The 19,516-nt window shown below is 43.1% G+C and overlaps 1 protein-coding gene across 5 annotated transcripts in view; it reads right to left on the bottom strand.

Moving 5' to 3' along the window:
* DGKH (diacylglycerol kinase eta) overlaps nt 1–19,516 on the bottom strand; it is a 220,665-nt gene that overhangs the window by 109,472 nt on the left and 91,677 nt on the right. For all 5 annotated transcript variants that reach the window (XM_066380833.1, XM_066380838.1, XM_066380837.1 and 2 more), the window contains exons 3-4: nt 9,332–9,442; nt 6,963–7,043 (exon numbers count right to left, since the gene is read on the bottom strand). In XM_066380833.1, the coding sequence (XP_066236930.1) occupies nt 6,963–7,043; nt 9,332–9,442 (192 nt within the window). The remainder of the gene's footprint in view (nt 1–6,962; nt 7,044–9,331; nt 9,443–19,516) is intronic.

The following is a 19,516-nucleotide window of genomic DNA, read 5'->3' as shown; positions in this document are numbered from 1 at the left end:
TGCACACTATGCAAAGGTTTCTCCAGGAATATTCTTAAAAGATGGTCACTCAGCTCTTGTATGCTACATTGAGACAATATGTTTAAAGAGTCCAGCACAGCACCCAGCAATCTCTAAATCCATTCGACCTAGCCCACTCCCAAGAAATCCCAATAGCTAAGCGCTCCGAGTTCCGGACTAGCTGTGCTCAGCTGTCAGCCATCCAACCCTGAAAACCTCATCTCAGCACTCTGAACCTGAGTCTGCTGTGAGAGCTCCGTTCTTGAAGGCCCCTTTCAGTTCACAGGGAACGAGATGACTAGAGCATTCTAATGCTGGGCAGAGCCATGACCTCACAAGGGACCTGTTCTATCAGATGACTCAAAGTAGACAGATAGTTGTCTTGCACAGAGCTGAAACTGACCCTCTGTGAATTCAATCACAGGGCTCGGTCCTACACACGGCAGTAACACATAACCTGTCTACGCCTCTTTTACGTGATCATCCCTCATATGTTAAAAAGACCTGTCACATTTTCTCAAATCTTTAAAATAAAAAGTGTCCTTTAAAGTCAGTCATGATCTCCATGATCCCCATACCTTTTCATAATATGAATTACATTCCTCTGTGAGCTTTTTTTTTTTTTTTTTTTTTTTTTTGTACTTTTCCGAAGCTGGAAATGGGGAGGCAGTCAGACTCCCGCATGCGCGCAACCGGGATCCACCCAGCACTCCCACCAGGGGGCTACGCTCTGCCCATCTGGGGCATTGCTCTGTCACAACCACAGCCATTCTAGCGCCTGAGGCAGAGGCTATGGAGCCATCCTCAGCGCCTGGGCCAACTTTGCTCCAATGGAGCCTTGACTGCAGGAGGGGAAGAGAGACAGAGAGGAAGGAGAGGGGCAGGGGTGGAGAAGCAGATGGGTGCCTCTCCTGTGTGCCCTGGCCGGGAATCAAACCCGGGACTCTTGCACGCCAGGCAGACGCTCTACCACTGAGCCAACCAGCCAGGGCCCTCTGTGAAGCTTTTTTTTAAGAGGAGGAGAGACAGTGAGACAGACTCCCACATGATGCCCCAAACTGGAAACCACCCAGTAACCCTCATCTGGGGCTGATACTTGAATCAATTGAGCTATCCTCAGCATCTGAGACTGACACATTCAGACCAATCAAGCCACTGGCTATGCTAGGAGAAAAGGGAGAAAAAAAGGAGAGGGTGGGGGAGAGAAGCAGATGGTCATTTCTCTTGTGTGCCCTGACCGGGAATTGAACCTGGGGCGTACATACACCAGGCCAGCGCTCTATCCACTGAGCCAACCAGCCAGGGCCTTCTGTGAGCTCTTTAGCCAACATTTCTATTTCAAATGTAGTACCTAAAATATAATGTATATTCTAGGTTTGTAGTATGACCAGTACTATAAAGTAGGACTCTGGCAATGCAACACGAGACTGCATGATTGACTCAGAGTAAAAAAGAACTAAATGTGTAAAAAGTAATTAGAGGAACACTGTGTGAACCACACTCATCTATAGCTCCACAACAAAGAGGCAGGTAGCAGAGTGGCCAAGCACACATTGCGGCCAGGTAACCCAGATGGGTTCAGATTCTAGCTATTTACATGTATTACAAGGAATTTACATGTATTTATAGGAATCACTTACAATTCCTCTAAATGGGGAGCATATAGTTCCTACCTTATAAGATTGATATAAAGAAGTACATGAGGTATTAGATAAAAAGCATTTAGCGGAGGCATATAATAGTTACAATAAATATTATCAACTAAAGTAGAAAACTTATTTATCCAAGTGATTGCTGATTTAGGTGATTTTCTAATAACCTGGTATGTGATGTGTACTCATAAAAAATATGAAACGAGTGACTTCTGAGTTACTTCCTTTGTAACTAAATATTGAGACACTAATAGATAAAAATAAACTGACACTTTCTTAGGTTCAAAGGATGTGCTTCCTCTCTTAAGAGAGAAATGGACTATATTAATGGAGTGGAAGCTAAGGGGAAAACAGAAAAGAAAGCATTAAAACAGCCTGCTCATTGAATATTATCGATATATAATTTTCAGAATTTTCTGTGCTGTAAGAGTATGTTCTCTTTGTTTATTGGTTTATCTTTATGCACACCTTTTAAAACTTCATCAGAAAAATCATAATCTAATGCCAATCAACTTCCAGTCATGTGTGCTATGGCAAGTGGCCCTTAAACTAAAACGACTCTCTGTCCCAGTACTCACTGAATTCTAAAAATCAGTTCTGCCTAGCCCTGGCTGGTAGGTTCAGTGATTACAGCATGTCATGTGGACGTCCCGGGTTTGATTGCTGGTGAGGGCACACAGGAGAAGCGACCATCTGCTCCTCTCCCCTCCCTCTACCCATTCTTTCCCTCTTCCCCTCTCACAGCAAGTGGCTCGACTTTTTTGAGTGTTGGCTCCAGGTGCTGATTATAGCTCGGCTGGTCGAAGTGCATCAGCCTAAGGTGCTAAACATCGCTCAGTTGACTCGAACATTGGCCCTAGATGGGGGTTGCTGGGTGGATGCCAGTAAGGGCTCATGTGAGAGTCTGTCTGTCTATCTCCCCTCCTCTCACTTAAAAATAAAAAGTATGTGTGTATGTGTATGTATATGAATATATGTACATATATTAATTTTTCATATTTATTTACTTCCACTTTGTGGACAGAGGAACCCAGCTATGCTGTGTAACCAACAGAAACTGTGAGATAATAAACGAACAGTGTGCTAAGCCATGAAGTCTGTGGTAATTTGTTATGAAGCAACAGAAAACTAATACAATTCCTGAGCTGATTTAGACTGAACCAAAACAAAAAAACAAACAAAAAAAAAACAGGACAATAACTCTTGGGATGGAGCCCTGGACTGTGCAAGAAAGGGAAAGTAATCATCCTCTAGCCAGGTTTTTACCATGTAGCAAATCCTCCGACACGACTCGCGTGGTGTGTGATGTCCCTGCCCCTGGAAGCTCAGCCAGCCTGGTGACTCGCTCACAATCCGCAGAACGCAGCAGAAATGGTGCTGAGTAACTTCCCAGGTCAGGTCGGTTTCTGTCCACCTCCACACAGCACTCACTGTAGAACCCATTTTATTAGAGAATCTGGTACTGGGTTTTAGGGGAAGCACAGCTTTTCCACTTTCCACTTACTAATTATAGATCTTCTATTTACTCCTGTCCCTTGTTAAAATATCATCCTTAGAGACTTCAAGGAGAGGAGAAGTGGCCACCACGAAGCAGAATCTGGCCATTCCTGGATTCCCAGACATCACACCACCAAACCACGCCATTAACCTCTGGCGGGAACTAGCCAGAACACCAGCCTCAGTAGCAGTCACTGCAATTCAGTAAGAGAGACATTTAAATATTTAAAGACAGGAGAGACTGTCAATTACTGATTGAAAACATCTCTCTTGTTCCATTTTATACCCTGGAAAGATCTACCAAATCGATTTGCTGTAAAACTCTAAGCAATCTGCCTAACCTTAGTCTCCGCATTTCTAATCCAAACAAACTTCAGAAATAATGTTTGAGTGAAGAAATTTCAAGAATTTTTTTTAACAAAAAAGTCTTCTTGTGTAAACTTTCATCTTATTAATTAAATCAATACATATTTACGGATAATATGAGGTAAAAAGATATGAAACAATCCCTGGCATCAAGAAGGTTATAACAAACATAAGTATTTAACTAAATGCAATGAAAAATACAGTAAGTTCTATAAGAATGGTACAGCAGGAGAGACTGCATGCAGCTGGAGGTCCGAGAAAGAACTGTACAAAGGATTTGAATAACCTCTCCCAAACCCAAGTTTCTCAGTTCCCTTTACCTTTATCTACTCCAATACCCTAGACTGTCTCCACCTGAAATTATTCCATCCTTCAAATCTGAAACTAAACTCTAGACCTCTGTTGGGAGGAAAGCCTTATCTTCCCCCTCCCGCATGAGTCTCCACAGAGAGGGAGGACTGCTGTTCAGTCCCCAGGGAAGGCAGAGGCTAATCTAACTAGTTAATGACTCTAATCCACCTTCACCCAAGAAGAAAAAACAATAAACATCATTTTGGCCTTAGGTCTCCAACAATTTATCAGAATCTCTGTATTTAGCAGTTACTGGATCCTATTCAGCCATTAATAAGCTGTCCCTTATCACCTGTGTTTCATTCTTAAAATCTGAGAATTCAGAGGGGGCAGATGGATGAGTTATTCAACTCCCAAATATCCAACAATCCCTTTTTCTCTCTGTCAAACATTCCCTATAAACCATCCACCCTCCATCAATTTAGTTGTTCCCTAGCCCCATCTTAAACAAAGTGCAACAGGCCTTACTTGACTAAACTTGATCTCCAATCTTTGGTAGACACTATGAAACTATTTACTACCTAGTCAATCTTCCTCAGGTCCCTCTTCAGTTTCAATTCTCATTATCTTCAGAAGCTACCCCTAACTCTCCTAAACTCTTACCAATAGCAGATGACCTGTCTTCAATTTCACTGAGAAAAATATATGAACTTCCTGCCAACACCTACTTCCACAGACTTTCTGTCTCCTGTTCGAGGCTCCTCTCCTGCCCTGTGCTATGGTTGCTTTGCTCTTTGGCATACTCAGCAGTCATGCTCTATCAATTATTCCCCCTCTCCTGAAGCTTCAACTTTAATTCTAATAATTACTTCTTCTCTTCACACATACACATTCAAAACCCATTTTAAAAACAAAGCAAAAGAACGACAAAACCAAAACTCAGTCTTCAAGCTAGGCCATTCCTCTAGCTCAGGGGTTGAGAACCTATGGCTCACGAGCCAGATGTGGCTCTTTTGATGGCTGCATCTGGCTCACAGACAAATCTTTAATAAAAAAAAAATGTTAAAAATATAAAACATTCTCACGTATTACAATCCATTCATTTCCTACCGCTCATGTTCATGGTTGTGGGTGGCTGGAGCCAATCACAGCTGTCCTCCAGACAACACCAAATTTGTATTGGATAATGCACGGGTCATTGTATGGCTCTCACAGAATTACATTTTAAAATATGTGGCGTTCATGGCTCTCTCAGCCAAAAAGGTTCCAGACCCCTGCTCTAGCTATGCTTGTACTCCTTTAAAGAGCCAAGTCTTGGGGAAGTGGCCCGCCCTGGCTCCTTCTGCCTCCCCACTTGGCATTCTCAGTGCAGCCGAATGCATGCCACCTTTCCACCAAAGCTATTCACATCAGTGTGACCCATGACCTCCGGGCTAACAAATTCAACAAACAATTTTCATTTCTTCCTTGACTTGGCCTCTGGACAACATTTGATGTTTAACAACTTCCATCTTGAAACTCTATTCCGCTGGCTTTTTATAACATCACAGCCGCCTGATGCTCCGTCTATACTTCCAAATGCTCTCACTCGGTCTTTACTGGTCAAACCTTACATTTTAACATTTTCCCAGGATTCTATTCTTGGCTTTCCTCTTCTCCAACTAAACTCTCCCTGGGGAGGGGGGACAGGAAAGGGGAAGGAATATTTATACCCTGAGTTATCTCACATACCCATAAATCAATAAGATGAAAACTGAACACATTTGTTTCCTCCCCAGCCCCCACGCCAACCAGGGCTTACCTCTATCATGGCACTGCTCTGGGTCTGTTTATCTGTCTGCCTCCCCTGCCCTGACTTGCCGAGGGGATGGACAGAACACACTGATAGCAGTGGTGGCTCCCGAGAACAGGGACTGGGAATGTGGGTGGGGACAACTACATAGGAAGAACGACGCATCTTAGAAGACCTAAGGAGTATGTAGTCATAGAAGAACTCCAGGTGACTTCACTGAACTACACTGTGAATATCTTAAAGGGAAGTGATATGTATGTATGTATGTACTCATCCATCCTTCTGTCTCTGATCTCCTGTACTGAGCACAAGTGCTTGACATGTATATAGTACTCAATCCATAGGATATTCAATTCATATTTTTTTTTACTCAAATAAGTAGAATAATGGGATATCTGAGATAAGCTGTGAAGAACTGGTAGGATTTCAACAGCTATAGATTGTGGAGGAATCACTTAGATCAGAAGGAGCAGGAAAAGCACAGGTGCAGACAGAAGCACTGGCCTGGCAGGGTATATAAAGAAAAACAATGACTACTCACACGAGGCTACTAAGGCATGATTTTATAAGACTTTACGATGGAGCTACAGATGCAGCGAGACAGCGGCAAGCCAGTGAAGTGTTGTGAGCAATGGGATGTGTGATTGCAAAGGAAAATAATTAAACAGACAGAGGGCACCTCTTTTTTCTTCTTCTTCTTTTTCAAGTGAGAGGAGAGGAGATAATGAGACAAACTCCCACATGTGCCCCTACTGGGATCCACCCAGCAACTGCGTCTGGGGCCGATGCTCTGTCCATCTGGGACCATGCTTACAATCCAGCTATTTTTAGTGCCTGAGGCAGAGGCTCCACAAAACCATCCTCAGTGCCCGAGGCCTATGCACTCAAACCAATCAAGCCTTGTCTGTGGGAGGGGGAGAGAGAGAGAGAGAGAGAGAGAGAGAGAGAAGGGGAACGAGGAGGGGTAGAGAAGCAGATGGGAGGACACCTCTTAAACAGCCACCAATGCATTACCTAGTAAGAAGAAATGAAGGCCTGAACTACATACAGCAACCAGAGTAAAAGCAGAAGGAAAAGGGTAAATAGGATTTTTGATAATGAAGATAAGTTTTTGGCCATCCAAGAACAGTAGAATTAGTTGAAGTATTAAATTTAAAGGAGCTGAAAAATGTAAACCTCTACCACTGCAATCACAAATGGTGCTGGGTGCTAGATTCTTCAATGTACGTAGCAAGTTTATCGTGTTGGTAAGAGCTCCAACAAGCATAGGCTTGCACACCATTGGTAACTGATGAGAGCATTCTCTGTATGTTAGGAAAGGCCATTCTCTAACTTTCGAGGGCGGAGAGCAGTACAGAACGTACCGTGAAGCTGTTGTTTGCATTTTTGGTGCTGGCTTCAGCCACACTGGCATCTGAGAGGTCAACTTCATCAAATATCAGGGACTGTTAATGAAAAAGAACACAAACATATTAAATGAAAACCTAACTCAATGCTCGTCAATAATTTCTTTTATTATCAAGTCATGACTATGAGGCTATGTCAAGAATTAGGAATAGAAAGTAAAGAAAAATTTAAGTTAGTGATACTTTGTGAGTAAAACCACAAAGTACAACTAACACATAAATCTCAAACTGAAAAGGATTTCAAAGAACTCCAGAACACTGTTTCAATGCAAAATGCTCTGCAAGCATAATTCATGGGGAGCCTACTAGGAATCTCTCTCTCTCTCTCTCTCTCACACACACACACACCCCTCTCCCACCCCCAGCAATCTCTCTAAACCTTTTAAAAACACTGGCAGGAAGGCAGGGCAACATCATCATTCCCACATCTGCTAAGTGAGAAACGAAGAGACCTAGCCCTGGCTCAGGTCCTGGTGAGTTACTGAACTCTCTGAGCCTTACTCCCTCATCTAAAAGATGGCGTCTCCTTTGTACTCTTAAAGCGGTTCTAACAGAAAATGTTTCAGTGGTAAAAACTCCATAGAGATGGAATCTTTAAAAATGTACAGTTTATAAAATCAGCAATTCTAGTAAATAAATGCATCCTTTCCACATTTAGTCATCTGGTCACTGTTCACTCTCTCTCGATGTTCTCACAGTAAGGCATAACAATGCTTCTCTAAAAGTGCAGAAAAAGGGGCTCCCTTCTCTGATAGTTTCCACAGTCACCAAGATCATGTGAAATGCTATAGAAGGTCACAGATAATTTCTCCAGCAAAGAACACTTTAACTCTTTCTGTTGTGAATACTGGAATAAAGGCTATTTGGGGGGACCTTAGAGAAAGCAGGGAGTTGCGTCGAGTGGAAGTAGAGGAAAAGTCATCTGGAGAAGGGAAACAAGGAGCAGGGCTGAAGACTAGCAAGTGGTCAGTGCTGCCGGGAGATAAATGTGAAGCCAGGACGGAGCCAGACCAGGGACAGTCCTGAACAGAATGACTTTTAAAATAAGATTATTTTATGTATTTATTACTTCTACAGATGTATAAGCTCAGAGCAGGGTTTTGTTTTTTGATTTGTTTTTACTTCCTGCTCTATAATTCTACTAATCACATTAGGAATAAACACTCTTTAATATGAAAATGCTCAATTACTGTCCTGGCCGGCTGGCTCAGCGGTCGAGTGTTGGCCAGCATGTGGAAGTCCTGGGTTCAATACCCGGTCAGGGCACATAGGAGAAGTGACTATCTGCTTCTCCACTCCTCCAACTTCTCTCTCTCTCTCTCTCATTCTCTCTCTCTCTTCCCCTCCCCTCCCACAGCCATGGCTCCAATGGTTCAAGCAATTTGGCCCTGGGCACTGACGATGGCTCCATGGCCTCGCCTCAGGTACTGAAATACATAGTGCCATTTGGAGCAAAGGAGCAGCAGCAGCCCAAGATGGGCAGAGCACAGCCCCCTAGTGGGCTTGCTGGGTGGATCCCAGTCGGGGTGCACGCAGGAGTCTCTCTGCCTCCCTGCCTTCTCAATTAATACAAATTAAAAAGAAAATAATCAATTACTCAATTCGTACTATAGCATAAAATCTTAATGTTTACTTTGGAAAGAATACTAAAATGTCAGACTTAAATGGCAACTAATCATTACAATTATTTTTCTTCCAAAACTACATAATTCTTAAGCCTTATTTTATTCCATCATGATTTTTATTCTTAACCACTAGCACAGCTGAGTGACTGCTCTGTGTGTCAGGCACTATGGAAGCACATCATGTCTGTTATCTCATTTAAGCCTCTTCTTGAGGCCATGTGCCTGCATGTGCTGGGACTGGGCCAGGGACTCCTGTCTGAAGCCAGGGCACTGATTTGTAACTGCTATAGCAATTCTCCCTCTCATGGTGAGGAAAAGAGCTTTGATGTAAAAAACAGCAAGAAAGGGGAGAAAACCCAAACTTTTTAGTTTATTATATCTAATAAGGTTATATTCAATATTTCATCTTAATTGGAAGGAAAGAATAATGAAAGAAGGAAGGAGAGAGGGAGGAAGGGAGGAAAAGAAAAAAAAGAAACCTACACTAGAACCTTCCTATTCTATTGTCCTTAGGGGACATGCCATGAAACTGACTCAAATAGGCTCCCTTGAGATTTGGTACAAGATGGGTCACATTTATAATGAATTCATATAAGAGCAGAAAAGCTACAGTGAGCCCCAAGACAAAAATTGTTTAGAGAACCAAAATTTTAAATCCATTCATCACTTCCAATGCTTGCCGCTAGTTTTCTCTCAAGTTACCTTTGAGTCCTTTGCATAATAAAGCGTGCGGCCTCGGAGCTTGAAGTACCGCTTTTTCCACCTTTGGAAAGAACTGGTTTGCTTCAACAGTTGTCCCTCTTTGATGCTGGTCTGGGAAGGAGAAGCACAGTGGCATGATTAAAGTGAAAGTCAACACCAATAAAACTCAGAATTAATGACACACTAGCATTAATATTTTGAATATTGTTCCCATATCCTACAAGTTACATGAGAAAATATTTTCTTCTCCTTTTTTTTTTTTTTTTGCAATCAAGGGAGCACATGTGCAAAGTCCCAAATAACAAGGGTAAATTTGACACAGTTCTTGGACCTCCAGGTAGTCACAAACAGTATGAAAGGCACATGCACAAAACTAATACTCACGCCCTGGCCGGTTGGCTCAGTGGTAGAGCGTCAGCCTGGCGTGCGGAAGTCCCGGGTTCGATTCCCGGCCAGGGCACACAGGAGAGGCGCCCATCTGCTTCTCCACCCCTCCCCCCCCCTTCCTCTCTGTCTCTCTCTTCCCCTCCTGCAGCCAAGGCTCCATTGGAGCAAGGATAGCCCGGGTGCTGGGGATGGCTCTGTGGCCTCTGCCCCAGGCGCTAGAATGGCTTTGGTCACAACAGAGTGACGCCCGGATGGGCAGAGCATTGTCCCCTGGTGGGTGTGCCGGGTGGATCCCGGTCAGGCGCATGCAGGAGTCTGTCTGACTGCCTCCCCGTCTCCAGCTTCGGAAAAATACAAAGAAAACAAACAAACAAACAAAACAACAAAACTAATACTCACAATACAGTGTGATGCATACAGTGACTTGTATACACTAAGTACGTAATAAATGGTGAAAAGCGTAGAGGCGTAGAGGTGTAGTATGATACAATGATATAGAAAGGCATGGGTTTTACATCCCCATGCCTATTTTCATAACTGGAAATTTGTACTTCTTTCATCTTTGTCACCCATCCCCTCTACCCCCTCCTATCTGGCAACCATCATGAATATAGTCAACAATACTGTAGGACCAATGGTGTGAGGTGGACACTAGACTTATGAGGGTGATCACCTCGTAAGGCATATAAATGTCTAATCACAATGTTGCGCACCTGAAATGAAGATAATACTGTATGTCAACTGTAATTGAAATAAATTTCAAAAAAAGCAAAACAGAAAAGCATGGGCTCTGGAGCCAAAAACCTTGTATTCAACTCCTGATGCCACCACTTATTAGCTGGATGATTTTAAACAAGTTACTAAACTTTCTGATGCCTTTATTTATTCATCTATAAAATGAGACAACTTCTAGGGTTGTTGTGAGAAATGAATTAAAAACATGTAAAGGACTCATGCCTGGCACATAGCACGTGGTCATGAATAACATACAGCTAATGGTACGTGTTACTGTAACAAACACATGTTCACAGCTTTGTGCAAGGCGGTGCAGGGAAGGAAACATCAGCTCTGCTTCAGGGAGAGTCAAAGTCCTCCCCGTGGAGAGCCCTCCTGGGTCTTGAAGGAGTTGATCAGCATGACAAGGGATGAAGAAGGGTATTTTAGGTGTATGCAAAAGTAGAAAGGTTTAAAACTGCATGGATTTGGGGGAGTCTTCGAAAAGCTTTCAGTTATAAATTCAGTCTAGGGCTTATCAGGGGAAGCAGCAGGAGATGTGGCTGGAAGAGGCCCACTGACTCTTTTATTATCAACAAAACACAAACTATTAAGCAAAGTTTGCTGTCGCCACTAAGGCACTTATGCTAATGTTTACTTTCAATTTCAGTAAGAGATTTTTCTCTATAGCTTGCTCTAAGATTGTCTTCCAGGAATTGATGAGCGATCACTAAAATTTAATGATAAAATACCTCTGAAACTTCAGTACCAAAGAGCTGGATTTGGACACAGACAAATTTCAAGACAGGCTCTTCCACACACTGACAACGTGAACCTGCACAAGTCACTCCCGCTCACTGTGCCCCGGAGTCCTCTCCGAAAACACGGAGACGGTCATGCCAACTTCACAAGGTGTTGCAGCTAATTTACTTAAAAGAGAATGCCTGGAGGGCACCTGCTCTGTCTGGGTTACAGAAAACATTCAAAAAATGGCAGAAAGTGTTATTATTATGATATCATTACACTATTATCTTCGAGGAGTATCTGCCAGGCCCTGAATTCTAAGAGCTTCTCGAAGAAGAAAGCATTCCAAGGCCGCTGTAGGGCACGGAACAGCTGGAGCTGGAGGAGAGTGTGGAGAGACGAAGCTGAGGGAGAAAGGAGCCGGGAGTGGCTGGCTTTTCAGTCTAAGTGCAAAAAGCTCATGAACTGGTTGAAGCTCACCAGAGTGAGAATGGGAGACGGGTGAGAAAGGAAGTGGGGAGCCCTGAGGAGGCTGCTGCCATAGGCCAAGGGAGAAAGAGAGACGCTCACACTAAGTTGAAGCATCACGGACACGGACAGAAGTAGAGCGATGTGGGATGTTATTTTGGAGGCAGAATCTATTGAACTTAGTGGAAGGCATGAAGGACGAGAGAGAGAAAAGGACCCAGGGAAATCTCAGCGTCTGGCTTGGGCAACTCTATGCGAAAGACCGGGCAGGAATGGGTGAAAGACCGGGCAGGAATGGGCGTGGGGAAGGGCTCCCTGCCGCCCGGCTGCAGCAGCGCTGCCCTGAGCAGGGAGCCTATGGTCCTTACACCCGAACACAAAGTACTGGGAGGCTATCAAAATACAACTCATCCAAAGATCATCTGGAGATCCAAATTACAGAAGTCAGTATATTGCGATTTTTGTAAAATTCTGTTCAAGGCAGCGAGGAAGAAAATTTAATGTTTGGCCTATTTGTGTTCTTTAAGCATTGCTTTTAAGAAAGCATAAATAAGCCACTTCATTCTCTACGTGATTAGAGCAATTTTCTAAAATAAAGACCTGATTATATTATGCCGCAGTTTAAAGCCCTTCATTCGTGCCTCACTGCTGACAGCATAGAGTGCAGAGTTCTGTAGGTAGCATGGAAGAGTTCCGCATCAAGCTCTCCAGCCTCAGGCAGGTCCCTGCCCACGCTCTCCCTCTGCCCTTCCATGTGCTCTCCTCCACCTGCCTGTCTTGGAAGCTCCCATTCATTTCCATTTGGATCCAGTGCCACTGCCTCTGTGACGGCTTCTGACCCCCCTCGAAAGAAGTGAACACTCCCACCTTTGTCTCTCTAAGGCGCCCTTATCCTATTTGTATCACAGCACCTCTGACACTGAATAGCACTGATTTCCATGCCGTGACATTCTTAAGGCAAAGACGGCAGCTTGCCTACTTTTAATAACATCACCCGTCTAACACGTTAGCTGACACCCTGGGGCCTCCATAAATGTTGAAACAAACAATTTTCAGATAAAGTGTAAAATGGTAAAGTAACTTTCTATTTAGAAGTATGAAAGAATAAGAAAACAGGAGATAGTGGCTGGAACTTATTTTACAGTTTTCAGTATTCAGCAGGTCTGAGACTGCTTCTTTTCACATGTATGAAAACCAGCAGACAGAATGCACAGAGATGTTGTGCCTCTGGGTACATGCTCTGGGTGAGGGGGTGGGAAGAGAGAGGTTGAAGAGCAGGAAAATATTTACCCTGACTTTAAGAATATTGCTAATTTAGAGACAATTCTTTGCATAATCACTCTCAAAGCAAATAATTTTTTTTCTACTAACTTGATGTTCTTTAAATCTAGCATAAGCATGCCTGACCAGGCGGTGGCACAGTGGATAGAGCATCGAACTGGGATGCGGAGGACCCAGGTTCGAGACCCCAAGGTCGCCAGCTTGAGTGTGGGCTCATCTGGTTTAAGCAAAGCTCACCAGCTTGGACCCAAGGTCGCTGGCTCGAGCAAGGGGTTACTCGGTCTGCTGCTGAAGGCCCGCGGTCAAGGCACATATGAGAAAGCAATCAATGAACAACTAAGGTGTCGCAACTAAAAACTGATGATTGATGCTTCTCATCTCTCTTCATTCCTGTCTGTCTGTCCCTGTCTATCCCTCTCTCTGACTCTTTCTCTGTCCCTATAAAAAAAAAGAGAGAGAAAAATCTAGCATAAGCATGGATTAATCTGCATTGTGTGAGGCTGTGGGGAATACAAAGATATATAAGATAGAGAACTTATCTCCATGAATTTACAAACTTCTCTATGTTGTAATACACAAACAGTTCATTTTAAATTCTTGAAGAAAAAAATAAAAAACACGTTCTGAGGCTAGCTTGCTTTCCTCTAAGAGATGTGATTCAAAAGATTTTTTTTTAAAAAAGGCAGTTATTCACATGAAATTTAATCCTCAAAATAAACTTCTGTTTATATATGGTTATTTAAACAAACACTTTTTATAAAAGAAGGAACATAGCAAAAAAAAAGATTAATTTGCAAAAGCATGAGTGTGGTTCACAGAAAAACATATGTGGCTCCAAAATCTCGAAATCATGAGTATGCTAAGTGATAAAACAAGGAATCATTCTTTAAAATCATAGTATTTATTGCATTCAATATTAATATTCAGTTAGAATAAAAATGTGAAATTAGTAAGATATAAGAAAGTTATTACTTATAAATCTATTAAAATTAAGTATTAAATTTATGGATTTATTAATTCTATTTTGTTCACAATCTCTGCAAGAAGGGATAAACTCCCCTCTTCCTCAAAAAAGAACTTAGAAACATTTACATGTAACAGCCATTTAGTCATAAAATCTGGCAGATATTAGTTTAGTATTATTTCTTATGAAAAATCAGTTAAACTATATAGACTTCAATGTAATCTGATAACCCAGTTTTCAAATATTAAAAACAAAAAGTTGCCTGAACAGGTGGTGACACAGTGGAGAGAGTGTCGGGATGCGGAGGACCAGGTTTGAATTCCTGAGGTTGTCGACTTGAGCATGGGCTCATCCAGCTCAAGTGAAGGCTTACCAGCTTGAGTGCAGGGTAGCTTGTTTGAGCCCAAAAGTTGCTGAGCCCAAGGTCACTGGCTTGAGCAAGGGGTCATTCACTCTGCTGTAGCCCCCCATGGTCAACGTACATATGAGAAAGTAGTCAATGAACAATTAAAGTGCCTCAATGAAGAACTGATGCTTCTCATCTCTCTCCCTTCCTGTCTGTCTCTATCTGTCCCTTTCTCTATCTCTGTCACACACACACACAAAAAAAAAGTTAAATGAACTTGGCTTTCAAAGAAAACAATTTCAGTAAGTTTTAAGTTGAAAGATCTCTTATGTAGCTGGCTTTCTGAGACCGTGTTGTTGTTTTTTTTTTGTTTGTTTTTTTTTGTATTTTTCTGAAGCTGGAAAAGGGGAGAGACAGTCAGACAGACTCCCGCATGTGCCCGACGGGGATCCACCCGGCACGCCCACCAGGGGCGACGCTCTGCCCACCAGGGGGCGATGCTCTTCCCCTCCGGGGCATCGCTCTGCTGAGACCAGAGCCACTCTAGCACCTGGGGCAGAGGCCAAGGAGCCATCCCCAGCGCCCGGGCCATCTTTGCTCCAATGGAGCCTTGGCTGCGGGAGGGGAAGAGAGAGACAGAGAGGAAGGGGGGGGGGGGAGTGGAGAAGCAAATGGGCGCTTCTCCTGTGTGCCCTGGCCGGGAATCGAACCCGGGTCCCCCGCACGCCAGGCCGACGCTCTACCGCTGAGCCAACCGGCCAGGGCCTCTGAGACCGTTTTTGGTTAACCTTGTTAAAGCCCTGAAACTGCTCATCTTACACCCCTTGCTTAGAACAAACAAAAGTAATTTCTCTTTTAAATTAAACACACACAGGCACTCTGGGATTTCCTCTAAAATTTCAGAAAGTTTCTGTGTCACAAGTTGAAGTTACTCAGAAGGAATACTACTTTAAGGTCCTGAGGAGAATGCAACTTTACAAACAGCCATTCAGTGCGGCCTTTTGTAAAGCTAAGAATCTTTGAAAAATGAGTTACTGCCTGACTTATCTGATAATTTATGCATTTTCACCTGTTGGCTATTTTTAGCCATCAACTAGGTATGCTGAAAAGCTTGTTATAATGCAGTAGAAATGTCAGTAATGACTTGTCTTTTACAGATGCCTTCAAAAATTCCAGAAGAATCTCTTCTTTCCCCTAGTATTGTTCCAATGTGACCCTTAAGTTATCTCCTAGGGAATGGGAATGGAATCTATTGTGATGGCAAAGGTGGGTTGTTATTATGGACTAAATGTTTGTGTCCTCCATAATTAAAACCCTAAACCCCACTTTGATGATTTGAGGAGGTGGAGCCTTTGGGAGGTGATTATGTCGTGAGGGAGAGTCCTCACGATTAGGATTACTGCCCTTATAAAATGGACCAGAGAGTTCTCTTGCCTTTCCATCATGTGAGAATATATGAGACAGCTATCTACGAACCAGGAAGCAAGTCTTTACCAGACACCAAGTCTGCTGGTGCCTTGATCTTGGACTTCACAGCCTCCCAAACTATGAGAAGTAAATATTTGTTATTTAAGCTACTCAGTTTATGGTATTTTTGTTAGAGAGCTTTATGCAGGTGTGCTAAAGCAGACTGAGACATGAGACAAGGAAATATCTACCACTCTATATTTTGTATGTTATCACTTCTTTCCTATCTCTATTAATTACTTTTTACTCCATCTTTCCAAACAGAGAATTTTTCTTTGCCATATACAGTTCCTATCTCTTCAACCCGCCCCTTCCACTCTTGGACACTGCCTTAGTTCAAGCTCCTCCAACTCCCTGGAACTCAACTGTTCTCTGAACGTTCTCTCCACGCCGTCAGTCATTCCCACCACTGGTCCCTTCTTCCCACTATGGACAGAAATGTCCCTGAAGAACAGATGTAATCCCACCAAATTCTGATTTGAAGCCCACGAGCTTCCTATCACAGTGTAGCCCCAGACTTGCTAGCGGGCACATGGGCCCTCCCTCCACCTCTGTAGCAGCTTCGTCTTCAGCAGTCCTCCTCAGTTCACTGGGCAGGCAAGTAGAAGAGAAGGACCTGCTGACCCCACATCCTCCAGTGTTAGGCATATTACGTAAAATTTTATGTATATATAATATACGTTTAAATATTATGTATACATAATAGGTTATGTATATTATGTAATCTAGTATGTACTATATCATGTATATTATGTAAAAATCGTAATAATGCTGCTTCTTGTAACTCCCGCACCCCATCAAACACCCTTCAAAGGTCAGGCCACCAGCACATCCTCAGCACCATGCTCATACGTGATTTACAGTATTAATCATAATGTATAGAGATATTTTTTTTTTGTATTTTTCTGAAGTTGGAAACGGGAAGGCAGTCAGACAGACTCCCGCATGCACCCAACCAGGATCCACCCGGCATGCCCACCAGGGGGCGATGCTCTGCCCATATGGGTCACTGCTCTGTTGCAACCAGGGCCATTCTAGCGCCTGAGGCAGAGGCCATGGAGCCATCCTCAGCGCCTGGGCCAACTTTGCTCCAATGGAGCCTTGGCTGCAGGAGGGGAAAAGAGAGACAGAGAGGAAGGAGAGGGGGAGGGGTGGAGAAGCAGATGGGCGCTTCTCCTGTGTGCCCTGGCTGGGAATCGAACCCGGGACTCCTGCATGCCAGGCTGATGCTCTACCACTGAGCCAACCAGCCAGGGCCAGTATAGAGATTTTTAAAAATCTGGGTCTCTCTTCTTTTTTTATTTATTTTTGCATCCTAAAGATGGCCATGTACCTGATACTAAGTAAATAATTAATACATGCTAATTAATATATTAACTAATAAGAAAACAAAAAAAATTAAAAGCATTGAAACACTTTTTCTTTGAAAAGAACTGGAAGAATTTAATAGAGAAAAGTATTACAATGTTTCTTCCCAGCAAGAAAATATAATGGCAGAAACTGTAACAGAAATGGACCCGCCCTAAAAAGAGCCCTAAGTTGGGTTCCACATCTGGCTCCACCTTTTACTAGCTGCGTGACTTCAAACAAATAAAACATCTATAAATCTAAGTTTCCCCACCTGAAAGGTGAGGATAAATATCATACGCCCTGTGCTCCTCAAGTTGTCAGCATGAAACAAAATGTGTAAATATCTTTCATAAACTCCCAAATGCCACATTGTTGGGCAGATAAAATGTATTATGCTCACTTTATTAAAGTGGCGCTGCCCACGTGGAGGCCGTTGCCCAGGTGATATTAATGTGTTTGTAGCCTGGGGGTTGGTTTTGGGATTAAGCCTTTCCTACCCTTTTTGATGTAGGGGCAGTACAATCCAATCATGCCTCAGAGAAGTGACTTTGTATTAGAGACTTCCCTGTTTTGTATATTGGATTAAAGGTTTGGATTTCTACACTATAAAATGGGGGTAGAACGAGAGCTTGCTCTCTTGGTTCCTGGGATGATTAGCATGAGAGAGCAGAGGGAGCAGAGCAGAGAGCAGAAAGAGGCCAAGTGGCCAGGGGAAGCAGCCAAGATGGCGGAGTACTGAGTGAGAAGCCAGTTTGTGTAGAGTTTGTATCTGGGATAAGGAAGGAGATGGGGAACTGAGGAGAATAAGGCTGGTGAGCTAGAAACCTTTGATTCTAGGAAACTCGGATAAGTCAGTGGCTTTGTGAGCACTGCATGTGAGTGGGTTTTGGAGCCCAGTGTGTATTTTTACTTGCCCGCCGGGTGCAAGCTAGAATTAAAGACTATGGCCCACCAGTTTGTGGCTCCATTGTTTCTTTACCGACTGTCCAAATCCAATGCGAACCTGCATGGGCTGGGCTGCTGTGATAGTGGCCATGGCCATGGCTTCTGGCTTTACACACATAAATATGAAGTACCATAAGTAAGGAACTCTTACCAAGTCGTACTTTGGGAAAAGGTGTAAATGGGACTAACTCAAGTTAAAAAAGAGAGAGAACATTTCTGAACAATGGCCCAATGCTCATAGAGGAACTGTCAAACAAAGACTGCATATAACCACATAAAGTATACAGTCTCAATATATGTAAAATTTTCTAAACACCTAAACACAAGAACAGAAATCAATCATGAAATTGTATTGATATAATAATGGATCAGAGCTTGCAACTGCAATATATTATTTTACTTCTTAGAATATCCTCTTGTTCACCAGTGAGAATTAGAAAATAATAATGCCATTTAAGGGCCACTGGCACTTCAAAATTCAATTAGCCCAAAACTGATATATTTCCCCATATAGCCTGTGAGTTCAATGGGAACATGAGCTCCCACCTAGCACAGAGGAGAGCTTTTAATGATTATTCACTGTGCAAATGAATTAATGAAGACTGACATTCAAATAGAGCATTGAAACGTCTTTTGAGGGAATCTTGAACTGTAGACGATCATAAGATCCTGGGCAGGAAACTCGACAGCATTCTGAGAAAGGGACTCAGGGCAGCTTATTTTGTGGCCACCTCTTTCTCATTTGCCAACGTCCCTGTAGAAGTCTGTCCCAGTACAGCCTAAGCTCTACGTTGATCAGGCGTCCCTGATTCGACTTCCCCGCACAGTAGGACACTCTTGCTTAACAGCAGGACTGGCAGCCTCTTCAAGACTACTCTTGAGGCAGCTATGAGGATTCTGCTTTTCAGTGCCGACACTAACTGCTACCAGAGGAAAGACACAACCGACACACAAGTTAGTTGCAAGAATCACACAGGCAGTTTATTACTCACAAATCCTTTTGGCGTGCCTGAATACAGCTTAAGGGGGCCCCATGGGCGTGCTCCTCTCAGCTGTCCTTGGTCAGAGTGGTGTGGAGACAGTCCACGTTCACTTTGGAGTCTGGACGACTACAGCAGCAGGGGGGTCCCTTAGCTTTAGTACCTTTCTGGCCAGGGCCTTCTAACAGGTGTCAATCTACAGGATTATCATCTCAACCACCTTTTTGAGAGTTCCTCGCAGGAAGCCCTTTTTATGTTAATCTACTGAAATGCTACATCAAGCTACTATTAAGGTGTTCCTAGGGAAGCTTCTTGTTTATGTTAACTTAGAGAGTTATGACATCAAGTCACTTCTTATCTATGTATAACTTCACACACACACTAACTGGGCCCTGCTCGAAAGTCAGAATCTGTTTATCGTATTTGTACACACTATATTAATTCCTATCCAGGCAGCATAACTTTATTTCCTTAATTGATTTCGATATTATATCTTAATTACTTTTATGTATCTTCCATGTTTTTCTGTATTTCTAGAT

Source organism: Saccopteryx leptura, chromosome 4, assembly GCF_036850995.1.
Source record: "Saccopteryx leptura isolate mSacLep1 chromosome 4, mSacLep1_pri_phased_curated, whole genome shotgun sequence".
Classification (NCBI taxonomy): Eukaryota; Metazoa; Chordata; class Mammalia; order Chiroptera; family Emballonuridae; genus Saccopteryx; species Saccopteryx leptura.
The sequence above is the reverse complement of the archived record's forward strand: the minus strand, read 5'-3'. Positions and strand labels throughout refer to the sequence as shown.